This window comes from Trachypithecus francoisi, unplaced genomic scaffold (genome assembly GCF_009764315.1).
Source record: "Trachypithecus francoisi isolate TF-2019V2 unplaced genomic scaffold, Tfra_2.0 Lachesis_group9, whole genome shotgun sequence".
In the NCBI taxonomy this organism is placed as follows: Eukaryota; Metazoa; Chordata; class Mammalia; order Primates; family Cercopithecidae; genus Trachypithecus; species Trachypithecus francoisi.
The window spans coordinates 14,096,009-14,108,041 of NW_022681474.1; the positions used below are offsets into that span (position 1 = coordinate 14,096,009).

Sequence of the window (12,033 nt, forward strand, 5' to 3'; positions counted from 1 at the left end):
ATTAGTTGGGCGTAGTGGCGGGCGCCTGTAATCCCAGTTACCCGGGAGGCTGAGGCAGGAGACTCGCTTGAACCTAGGAGGCTGAGGTTGCACTGAGCCAAGATTGCACCACTGCAATCCAGCCAGGGCGACAGAGTGAGACGCCGTCCCCCCCCAAAAAAAAATTGTGCCACGACCATGTTGGCCTCATGTCATCGGGACCCCCTGGGTCATGGGCACGCTCTTAACCTTGGCAAAATTAACTTTCTGAATTGATTGAGACCTGACTTGGATATTTTGTGTGTGCACACCCAAATTCTCCCTAGAAGACAGGTGATGAGGCAGAGTGTGTTTGTGTCTGTTACTCCTATTGTTGCCTGTGTTCTGGTTCCTTTGGGCTCTTCAATAAGGAGGTACGTGTTTACCTGCAGCCCAGAACTGACTGCCCTGTGGAGAGTTTGGGGTAGACACGTTGTGACTTTTTCTCACAGTATTACCTTCCACATTGCTTCCAAAGCTTTAGCTTGTTCCAGCCAACTGCAGCCATCTACCTACCATTTATTTTTATTTTCATTTTTTTCAGAGCCCATTAGGAGACAGAGGGAGTTTTAAGTCTGTATTTGTGATACAAGGGAAAAAAGAGGGAGAAGGTGAAGGGAGGAAGAAGAGAGGCTCTGAGAAACCGGAAGGTCAGACTTGGTGCGGACTTCCTCCAAGGCCTACCCCACCCTCTCCAAGCATGGCTAATCCCAGGGCCCCTTCTGGCCCACAGTGCAGGGCCACCCACTCGTACGCGGGCCTCCTTCAGCCTCTCTGGGGTTCCCAGAAGGGCCCTTGGGCACTTGGGCCATGTCAGGGGGCTCAGGTGCATCTTCCTAGACACGACAAGCAGAGGAAGGCGGAGGGAGCAGCGGGGGCCACTGGCTCCCATACAGGAACTCGGAGCTGTGCTTTACTGGGGGCCATCCGTGATACGTGTGACACCGTGGGGCCCTAGCCGTGGGACCGGCCATGAGGCCTTGAGACCTCATCCAAGAAGCCCCCCAGCCCCCAAGGTTCACGCCTGGAGGGGCAGCAGGACGCCTTTGGAGCTCAGCTCAGCCCTACAAACGGGACCAAGGCCAGAGAGAACTACCAAGGTTCACCTGGGCTAGCTTCCAGCAGCCCCTGAGCAGGTCACTACCCTCACCTAAACAGCCGGGTCCATCACCAAGCCCCACCCTCTTCTACCAGCCCTGCCCCCAAGGCCCAGCTCTCCTGCAACCGCCTCTCCCACTAGGCTCCACTCCTCACCTGCAAAGAGCCACCCCTCACTAAGCTCCTCCCCTCACTTGCCCAGCCCCGCCCAACATAGCACGCCCTTCCAGGAGCCCCTCTTTTCACCCGCGCAGCCCCGCCCTTCACCAGGCTCCACTCTATCTGCATAGACACGCCTCTCGCCACGCCCCACTTCTCCCTTGCCGACTTTCCCCTCCTATCAACTGTACACAAGCCGCACCCCGCCCCTTTCGGCAAGCCGGCCGCGCCCCTTTTGCCCGTGACCACGCCCCTCGCCTTGCCCACCTCCTTCGGCATGTCGGCCCCCCCCCTCCCGCCCATCTCCCTCTGCACCGCCACCCCCCCGCCCGTCCTAGAGCAGTGGAGGCCCGCCCTTTTCATCTACAGCCTATAGCAGAGGACGTTGCCGTTCACGATGACCAATAGGAGTGGTGACCGTCACAGCAAGCCCCGCCCCACGCCCTACGTCGGGTTAAGTGGGGTCCCTCGCCAGCCCCGCGCTGGTTATACGCCATGTGGCACTGCGGCGGGCCGAAGGGGCTGTGTGCGCTGAGGCGGCTGACCGGCGGGTGAGACGCTGCAGTCGGCGGCTAGAAGTGCTCGGCGTGCTGGCACCCGGGAGAGGAAGGTCCAGGGCGGGCCGGAGACGTAGGGGTCCGCGTCCTTGAACCCAGGGCTGGCAGCTCCCCGCACTGTGGGCGCCCCGCACCCAGAGCCCCTTCCGGGTCCTGCGCACCGAGCCCTTCCTGGGGTTCCCGCATCCGAGGCCCGAGAACCCCGGAGCTCCTGCCCGCTCCCGGTGCGATGCTCCGGGCTGGGGGCCGGGCCTGCCCGTGGCGCTCCCGGCGGGGCCCTCCATTGGCGTGGGCTTTGATGGGGGTAGTAAATGGGGCCGGCAGTTGTGGTTCTCGCTGATGGCTTTGCTCCTAATTCATTGTTGTTGGAGGCCGAGTCCTTAAGAGACCCCAGGCGCCCACAGCCCGCTCTTAAAGTCCTGCTGTGTTCAGAGAACTGAAGCCTCTCGGAATTTAACTGTCTTGGTTTTTTAATGACTCAATTTATGGGGGAAAAAAATGACGAAGCGGTTTAGTGTTCATGGTAATCCAAGAGCCCGTATTTAATGTAACAGTTCAGCGCTGCCGGCCCAGGCCGGGGGGAGACACGGGGCGTCTGTGGCGTGAGTTTGGCAGCAGGTTACTGGAAAGTTCGGGGGAGACCCTGGCCTTACCGCTCAGGGGTTTCCTATCATGTCCTTGCTGATAAGTAACTTCTTAAAATGCTTCTCTGTCCCATAATTCTGAAATTTGCTAAATCAGTAAGCAAATGTTGACCATAGCATATCTTCATAATGTTGACAGTGACTGAATAGGTGTTTTTTTCCCCTGTACATATCTTTAAAATACTTCGGTGGGATACGTTAATGTAGAAAATCACATAAGACATATAATACAATTTGAGAGAATACTAGCTGTTTTTTTTTTTTTTTTTTTTAAAAGAGACAGGATCTTGCTCTGTTGCCCAGGCTGGTTTTGAACTCCTGGGCTCAAGTGATCCGCCGCCTCAGCCTCTCAAATTGCTGGCCTTACAGGTGTAAGCCATCTCATCCAGGTAAGAATAATTAGAAAATAAGTAGGTTGGGCGCGGTGGCTCACACCGGTAACTGCAGCATGTTGAGAGGCCAAGGTGGGCGGACCACTTGAGGTCAGGAGTTTAAGACCAGCCTGGCCAACATGGTGAAACCCAGTCCCTACTAAAAATGCAAAAATTAGCTGGGCGTGGTGGTGAGCACTTGTCGTCCCAGCCACTCAAGAGGCTGAGGCAGGAGAATTGCTTGAACCTAGGAAGTGGAGGTTGCACTGAGCCGAGATTGCACCACTGCACTCTAACCTGGGCAACTGAGAGACTCTTGTCTCAAAAAAAAAAAAAGTGTCCCTGTGACCAAGCTGAAGATTTCCCCTGACTGCTCATAACCTCTCTCTCCCTCTTAGATTAGCACTGTCATGACATACAAAAATGTCGTTGCTTTTTAAAAATATTTTACCATCTCTATGCATTCTGACAGTATCTTGTTACCTGTTTGAATAATACCTGTTTAGGATAATACTGTATCGTGTGTATCTTTTGTTTAACATTATGTGACCCGCATCTTTGTTACATGCATCTTTGTTACAGTTGTAGGCCCTTTTATTGGTAAGTTTTTTTTTTATTGAATGATTAGTCCGCAGTTTATCCAGTCGCTGTTACACCTCCAGGTGAGTTGAGTTTGGGACTGTCAGAGTTCGTGCTGACAATCTTGTCCGTGAGTGCTGGGGCAGCAGTGTCAGGTGTGGAGGATATAGACCAAGAGGTGAATGGATTTCCAGTATTCAGATTTTCTTTTTCTTTTCTTTTCTTTTTTTTTTTGACACCCAGGCTGGAGTGTAGTGGCGTGATCTCGGGCCACTGCAACCTTGGCTTCCCGGGTTCAACGATTCTCCTGCCTCAGCCTCCCAAGTATCTGGGACAACAGGCACCCGCCACCACGCCTGGCTAATTTTTGTGTTTTTAGTAGAGACTGGGTTTCACCATATTGGCCAGGCTGGTCTCGAACTCTTGACCTCAGGTGATCCACCTCGGCTTCCCAAAGTGCTGGGATTACAGGTGTGAGCCACCACGCCCTGCCTCTTCAGCTTTCTAAAGAATGCCAAGTATTTTTCTAAAGTTGTTCCACTTTGTACTCTCTGTAGAACAGGTAGCAGTGTATGTAGCAGTATGAGAGCAGTATGAGTAGCAGTGTGTGAGAGTACCTGGTAATATTAGGCTTTTTAAGTTTTCACCAATTCGGTAGGCATGTAATGGGATTTAACTATAGTGTGAATTTCTTGCTATATTGTGAAGGCTTGTGAGGATTCTGTGAGGGAAAGAGGCCCTTTTGTTTTAAGAGTTTCTTAAGGGGAATTTAAACCATAATTGTATTATAGTTATTTTTGAACATGTATAAAGGAAAGGTTTCCAACACTGAAGCTTTAGTTAAGATAAAAGGCCATTAAAATGGGAAGGACCTTACCAGAAATTAGTTTTCTGGAATGTGCAAGATTTTGGAAGATGCAGTATTTAATTTTTTTTCTAATTAATAATCTTTATCGGGCCGGGCGCAGTGGCTCAAGCCTGTAATCCCAGCACTTTGGGAGGCTGAGGCGGGCGGATCACAAGGTCAGGAGATCGAGACCATCCTGGCTAACACGGTGAAACCCTGTCTCTACTAACAATACAAAAAATTAGCTGGTCGCGGTGGCGGCACCTGTAGTCCCAGCTACTGTGGAGGCTGAGGCAGGAGAATGGCCGGAACCCAGGAGGTGGAGCTTGCAGTGAGCTGAGATAACGCCACTGCACTCCAGCCTGGGCGACAGAGCGAGACTCCGTCTCAAAAAAAAAATAATAATAATAATCTTTATCACGAGAGTATTTTCACTATGTGGCTGAATAATGTTAGCCAGATAATTTTCCTGCAGCTCATCTAACTTAGATGACTTTTAATCTAGACATGCACACCACAGAGCGTGGCGATGGAACAGTAACCGGGCTTGTGAGAGGGCTCTACAGTATCAACTAGGAGACAAGATCCACGGATTCACCGTAAACCAGGTATGGGTCCTCCTTGGCACCTCCTTATAAATCCACATACATTGCAGGTGTGGCTTCTGGCATATGTAAGGGGTGGGGCCCTTCAGGGTGGAGACTAGCCCTGTCCTCGTGTCCCAAGGCCCTGGCCCAGCTCCTGTTGCATGATGGCTACTCGGCTGAACAGAGCTTGTGAGAGAAATGACCCCCGGTCCCTTCCTGGAATGTCGCGAAGCCTGATTCTTGTCAGATTTGAGAGAGTAACACTTCCAGCTGGGTCTCTGTCATCAGACACGCTAGGGTTTCCGCAGCCAAACCTGACGATTCGCTGAGTGTGAGCACGAAGACTCAGTGCCCTGATCTGTTCAGTCAGGTTTTGCCATCAAATAGTTTGCTCTAAACTTCTGCAGAATCTTTCAGTTTTCTGAGCCTTTTGGGTTTCAAAATTATAAAGAAATTGTGGACTTATACTTACTTGGGTTTATATTAAAATGGATTCATTTATTTTTTGTTATTTGCTTAAACCTTTTCCTTTTTTTTTTTAGCATAGTAACTAAAAATGACAACACTTCACATATTTGGCCAGCTGTTGGCTCTGTGCTATGCTTGATGTAGCAAATGTAAAAGACAACTTACCATCTAGAAAGACAGATGCGGCTGTGACTGGAGGCACATGTTGGACGCCATGCGGAGGGCCAAGGACAAGGGTGGGAGGAGGAGTGGGAGCTACTGCTGCTGGGGGCAGAGGGAAGAGCTCCTGGAGAGGGTGGTGTGAGAAAGCAGCTGCCTCTGGGCAGGGCTCCAGCAAGGGATTCAGGGAAGTGACTAGGGGGTTCCAGGCAAGGTCCAGGCATGGGAGTCCTGACAACAGACTCAGAGCATTTGTGAAATCCTGCAAAGGGCGGGCGGACACCTGGGTTTATAGTACTGGTGACTGTTAATAAGGGCCTCACCCAGAGTGGTAGATTCTTCTCCTTTATTTTTCAAATTTCATAGAAATGTACTTATTTTTGAGACTGGGACTCACCCTGTCGCCCAGGCTGGAGTGCGGTGGCGTGATCTTGGCTCACTGCAGCCTTGAACTTCTGGGCGCAATCGATTCTCTCACCTCAGTCTCTCAAGTAACTGGGACAAGGTGCCACCACGCCTGTCTCATTGTGTGTGTGTGTGTGTGTGTGTGTGTGTGGAGGTGGAAACTTGCTTTGTTGTCTAGGCTGGTCTCAAACTCCTGGGTTCAAGCAATCCTCTTGTCTCATCTCACACTGCTATGAAGAAATACCCAAGACTGGGTAATTTATAAAGAATGAGCTAAAAAGTAAAGAGGTTTAATTGACTCCCAGTTCTGCATGGCTGGGGAGGCCTCAGGAAACTTAAAATCGTGGTGGAAGGCACCTCTTCATGGGGTGGCAGGGAAGAGAATGACAAGTGAAGGGGGAAGCCCCTTATAAAACCGTCAGATCTCTTGAGAACGTACTCACTGTCATGAGAATAACATGGGGGAAATCCCCCTTGTCATTCAATTACCTCCTACCAGGTCCCTCCCACAATGTGGGGATTATGGGAACTACAATTCAAGATGAGATTTGGGTGGGGACGCAGCCAAACCATATCACCTTGGCCTTCCAAAGTGCTGGGATTAAAGGTGTGAGCCACTGTGTCCAGCCATAGAAACTTAACAATAAGTCATGTTTCTTGTTTGAGAAATAGCTACCATAAGCGCTATTATTATTAAAGCTATGTATTATTAGCAAGCAGACATCTCTCTGTATCTGCTGGTTTTAAATGCATTGATCGTCAGTTACAAAGTACAGTAAACTTGGAAACAAGTAATTTAACAGCGGTAGATGATGCAGGTCGTAGTGGGCCGCTTATGCATGACTGTTGGATGGCAGGCTCCCTAGATTGGGCTGAGGAGACCCGAGGTCTCACCTCTGCCAGTGACTTGCTTTGTGCACTTGGCCAGGTGACTCATGGCATCTGGAAGGGTGGGGTGGCAAGTGGTGTGGTGATCACAGGGACGTGGTATGTGATTGCGGGAGAGGGCCGGCTGGCATGACTGGAAGACAAGACAGTTTCTTTCATACTGAGGAGTATGAACACTTACCAGGAGGCTTACCTAAAGTAGGAGAAGACCTTCCACGCCCCTCAGGAGTGGGGAGTCTTTCACCTTTTTGGGGGGCATTTCTATCCTCCCAGCCCCTCCAGCTGTTCTGGAAGCCCCAGCTTTGTGCTTCCAACTACCATCGAGGATCCATCCCACACTAGGAGAAGCAAAGACTGATCCTGGAGCCTCTCCCCGCTGTCGCCAGCTAGCCTACTCCAGCATTTCCCCTCCCTGCAGGCCCGTTCTGCGTACAACAGGAGATTATATGCACAGAAACAGGAGGCACACAGCTGATGTTGGAAGGGGTGCTGTGTTACAGAGGTGCAGTACCCAAAAGCAGGGGGCACTCAGCAGACGTTGGAAAGGGTGCTGTGTCACTTAGGTGCAGCACAGTACCGTGGGAAGGGCAGACACCAGGGTGAATCCTGGCTCTGATTTGGGCAGCTTATGTCATCATCCTGAGCCTCAGGTTTTTCATCTGTAAATGAGGATGAGAATACCTCCCTCACAGAGTATATGTGACATGATTAGCAAATGCCTAGCCAAAAAAAAATTAAAAATTTAAAAAATAAAAAAATAGAGAAAACAGCCAGTAATAAGCACTCAAAAAATATATATATACACACATTCTCATCTGCCTTTTTTAGGTCTTACTTTCCTTGTTTGTAGGATAAGGGACTTGGACAGGATGGTTCTGTTCTCTCCAGCTCTGAAATACTGGCTTCCCGGCACCATCTAATTTCAGGCAGAAAAGCCAGTTTTCTTTTTTTTTTTTTTGAGACGGAGTCTTGCTCTGCCACCCAGGCTGGAGTGCAGTGGCCGGCTCTCAGCTCACTGCAAGCTCCGCCTCCCGGGTTCACGCCATTCTCCTGTCTCAGCCTCCCGAGTAGCTGGGACTACAGGCGCCCGCCTCGTCGCCCGGCTAGTTTTTTGTATTTTGTAGTAGAGACGGGGTTTCACCGTGTTAGCCAGGATGGTCTCGATCTCCTGACCTCGTGATCCGCCCGTCTCGGCCTCCCAAAGTGCTGGGATTACAGGCTTGAGCCACCGCGCCCGGCCAGAAAAGCCAGTTTTCTTAGTGTGTCGAAGATCACCATTTCAAAGGCCATTTTGTCTAAGTTTGACTGGTCATGTTTTTCTGGTTAACTCAGGTGACATCTGTTCCTGAGCTGTTCCTGACGGCAGTGAAGCTCAGCCACGATGACACAGGAGCCAGGTATTTACACCTGGCCAGAGAAGACACGAATAATCTGTTCAGGTATGTGGTGCATTGTAAGAACACAGTCTTGAACGTTTTATTTAAATCAGGGATGTCCAATCTTTTGGCTTCCCTGTGCCACATTGGAAGAACAACTGTCTTAGGCCACACATAAAATACACTAACACTAAGGACAGTTAATAAGCTAAAAATAATACATAAATAAAGGACTGCAATGTTTTAAGAAAGTGTAGGAATTGTGTTGGGCTGCATTCCAAGCCATCCTGAGCATGTGGACTGCAGGCTGTGGGTTAGACAAGCTTGATTTAAAGCACTGACTGTACATTACGTGGTTTAAAATACCATCTCACTGGTATTTTTATTGACAGAGCATCTTTTTTTTTTTTTTTTGAAATGGAGTCTCGCTCTGTCGCCCAGGCTGGAGGAGTGCAGTGGCCGGATCTCAGCTCACTGCTGAGCTCCGCCTCCTGGGGTTAAGCCATTCTCCTGCCTCAGCCTCCCGAGTAGCTGGGACTACGGACACCCGCCGCCTCGCCTGGCTAGTTTTTTGTATTTTTTAGTAGAGACGGGGTTTCACCGTGTTAGCCAGGGTGGTCTCAATCTCCTGACCTCGTGATCCGCCCACCTCGGCCTCCCAAAGTGCTGGGATTACAGGCTTGAGCCACCGCGCCCGGCCACATGCCAGAGCATCTTGAAAAATAAAGAGAAGCTTACACGGACTTACAATCTCATCAAAATACAATTTTATAGTCTGAATCAGTGATTTACATTAGAGTTGGGAAACCCTGTGTTGGAGGATTGTGGTGTCAAAATGATGATTTCTAGTAGCCTGAGATGATGATGCATCTAGGAACTGTGTCTGCAGCACTAAGATGAACATTTTGCATTCTAGTCATTCTCCTTCCCTAGCGTTCCGTTCCATTCCCCTTCCCTGGCCTTCTGTTCCTGTTCCTCCCCTTCCCTAGCATGCCGTTCCTTCTTCCCTAGCGTGCAGTTCCGCACCACTCCCATGGACAGTACCGGTGTTCCTCACATTCTTGAGCATACCGTCCTTTGTGGGTCTCGGAAATATCCGTGCAGAGACCCTTTCTTCAAAATGTTGAACCGGTCCCTCTCCACGTTCATGAACGCCTTCACAGGTAGGACCAGCATCCTGAACGGAAACCGCGTTTGGGTTTGCCAGGCACCCACTGGAATTCAGTTAGTTTCTGAGAAGGGATGAGAGGAGTGGGCAATTAATGTTCTAGAATAATTTTTACCCCTCTCTAGTTGAAGGACGTTAGAAATTTCATCCTTTAGGAAAGCCACATGGTAGCGAGATTATAAAAACTAGTGTTTTAATAAAAGGTACGTGAACTTTTCCCAGAAAGGTTGAAAACAATTTTCTCTTGGGGATATCGCTACAATGCCAGGCCTCCAGAGTTACCACTGACGTTGATGTTTGACTTTTAGTAAGACTGACGCTAGTGGAGAGGGTGACGATGAACAGTGCACTCTGTGAAGGAGTGACATCGAAGAGCAGGTTAAATCCACGCTCTTACAGAATGAGGTTGTCTTTGTAGACGTGTGAAAGTCTCTGGAGACACTTGAGAGAGTTCAGATGTTCGCTGAAGAAAGCCCTGGTGCCCGTCGAGTGCAGATCCTGAGACCGGATGGGAAAGCCGGCACTCGGGGTGATGAGTTGGGACAGCTGCTGAGGTCGGGGGCCAGAGCATGGAGCCACTGCCCCATCTCAAGAATAACTGCAACTTACTGTCCTAGGACAAAGGGGAAATGAGGCTTGAGATTCAATAATTTTAGTAGAAATCTGTTATATTTTACAATTTCACTTTTCATTTGTACCCAGCTAGTGATTATACTCTGTATCCATTTTCCACACAAAATCCCAAGGACTTTCAGAATCTCCTCTCGGTGTATTTGGACGCCACCTTTTTCCCATGTTTACGCGAGCTGGATTTCTGGTATGTCATGAGTGATTAACTAGTTGATGCAGACTTTAGTATTTGAGTCACTGTCAGCTTATAATTATTTGTCCTCAGGCAGGAAGGATGGCGGCTGGAACACGAGAATCCTAGCGACCCCCAGACGCCCTTGGTCTTTAAAGGAGTCGTCTTTAATGAGATGAAGGGAGCGTTTGTAAGTTTTCTTCCTTTTTTATGTTGTGTTCAGCTTACCTTACCCATGTACAGTACCATGATATAGACACATCTGGAAGATGGTTGATTTTTATTTAACATTCTCATTATAGGTGACATGTTCTTGAATTAGCTGGGGTCAGTGCTGTGAGCAGAAGCCAGGGGGTGGTGGAGCCGGGCTGCTCAGACTGCTGTTCTTCCCAGCAGGTCTCAGACCATGTCTGACGACCCCCGTGTATGATCTGCAGCGAGAGAAAAGCTATTTTCATATCATTTCACTATCTATTTCATACACCATTTCACTATCAACACTTTGTCTTTTTTTTTTTTTTTTTTTTTTGAGACGGAGTCTCGCTCTGCCGCCCAGGCTGGAGTGCAGTGGCCGGGTCTCAGCTCACTGCAAGCTCCGCCTCCTGGGTTTACGCCATTCTCCTGCCTCAGCCTCCCAAGCAGCTGGGACTACAGGCGCCCGCCATGTCGCCCGGCTAGTTTTTTGTATTTTTTAGTAGAGACGGGGTTTCACCATGTTAGCCAGGATGGTCTCGATCTCCTGACCTCGTGATCCGCCCGTCTCGGCCTAACACTTTGTCTTTTTCACTCATTCCTGCCCAAGTCCATGGTGTACTTTCGAGAGGCTGCGTGGCAAGGTGTGTGACATGCAGCAAGCTGGATACAGAGCAGATGGGGGAGTCCAGCTTCACCTCTGAGCCAGACACTACAGAGATTTGCAAAAAAGGCAACATAGCATCACTCTAGTCAGTTTTTTACTTTGTTATGAGAAGTATTTTTCAAACATATTTATATTAACATGTAATGATGGCTTACCTTAATGCATAAGTATTTTTTAAATGTCTCAGCTTTAATTTAGAATATAGAAAAATTATATAAACACAGGCACCTACACAGGCAAAAAAGCCCACATAATCGAAAGCTGTTTGGGTCCTCGTTAAAACCCATTTGTGCCTAGTGTTCCATTATTGGAATCCTAAGCTTGTGGGAGTTATTTCTATCCTACAGCTCAAGGTCATTGCCAAGGTCTGAATTTTTACAAAAAAAATTGCAACCTCAGGCATAAATGGGTTAATTTTTCAGCATGTAAAGGAGTCTTGAGACCATTTTGGATTAAGAGCTGCTGTCCTGGGCCTGTGTCTTCATGTCCCCTTGTGACTTTGACAAGCTGCCTATGCTGGTGTCCCTGAGGCTTGTGGGTGGCCTGCTCTCTGATTCCCGTAGCCCCCCTCAGCTGGTGAACTATTTCTTACCTTTTCTTTTTTTTTTTTTGAGACGGAGTCTCGCTCTGTCACCCAGGCTGGAGTGCTGTGGCCGGATCTCAGCTCACTGCAAGCTCCGCCTCCCGGGTTTACGCCATTCTCCTGCCTCAGCCTCCCAGGCAGCTGGGACTACAGGCGCCGCCACCTCGCCCGGCTAGTTTTTTGTAGTTTTTAGTAGAGACGGGGTTTCACCGTGTTAGCCAGGATGGTCTCGATCTCCTGACCTCGCGATCCGCCCGTCTCGGCCTCCCAAAGTACTAGGATTACAGGCTTGAGCCACCGCGCCCGGCCTCTTACCTTTTCATTCTCAATTTGGTGGTCTTTCTTCCAAGGAGTCTTCTTGAAACTCAAGTTGGGGTGAGAGCTTCTCCCCACTTCCCTCGTGGCTGGTGGGCAGACCTGGTGATCCCTCCGATTTACAACCCTGGGCTATGTGTTTGTTGCAAC

The 12,033-nt window shown here is 49.5% G+C and overlaps 1 protein-coding gene and 1 long non-coding RNA gene across 10 annotated transcripts in view; one reads left to right on the forward strand and one right to left on the reverse strand.

Annotated features, from left to right (window-relative positions):
• Positions 1-1,693: 1,693 nt before the first annotated feature.
• Positions 1,694-12,033, forward strand: part of PITRM1 (pitrilysin metallopeptidase 1) — a 38,454-nt gene continuing 28,114 nt past the window's right edge. Inside the window, exons 1-6 of one of the 9 annotated variants that reach the window (XM_033209442.1) lie at positions 1,694-1,826; positions 4,779-4,881; positions 8,113-8,219; positions 9,168-9,319; positions 10,027-10,141; positions 10,220-10,316. In XM_033209442.1, coding sequence (XP_033065333.1) covers positions 1,771-1,826; positions 4,779-4,881; positions 8,113-8,219; positions 9,168-9,319; positions 10,027-10,141; positions 10,220-10,316 — 630 coding nt within the window. In that variant the 5' untranslated portion in view covers positions 1,694-1,770. Of the gene's footprint in view, positions 1,886-1,952; positions 2,121-2,805; positions 2,866-4,778; positions 4,882-7,630; positions 7,720-8,031; positions 8,220-9,167; positions 9,320-10,026; positions 10,142-10,219; positions 10,317-12,033 lie in introns of those variants that run through there. The other 8 variants (XM_033209447.1, XM_033209440.1, XM_033209444.1 and 5 more) reach the window with 8 other exon arrangements.
• LOC117082619 lies at positions 9,392-11,906 on the reverse strand. The gene is made up of 3 exons (XR_004436709.1): positions 11,884-11,906; positions 10,355-10,557; positions 9,392-9,937 (listed from the first exon to the last, which is right to left on the reverse strand). It is a non-coding gene; the product is annotated as an uncharacterized LOC117082619 (long non-coding RNA).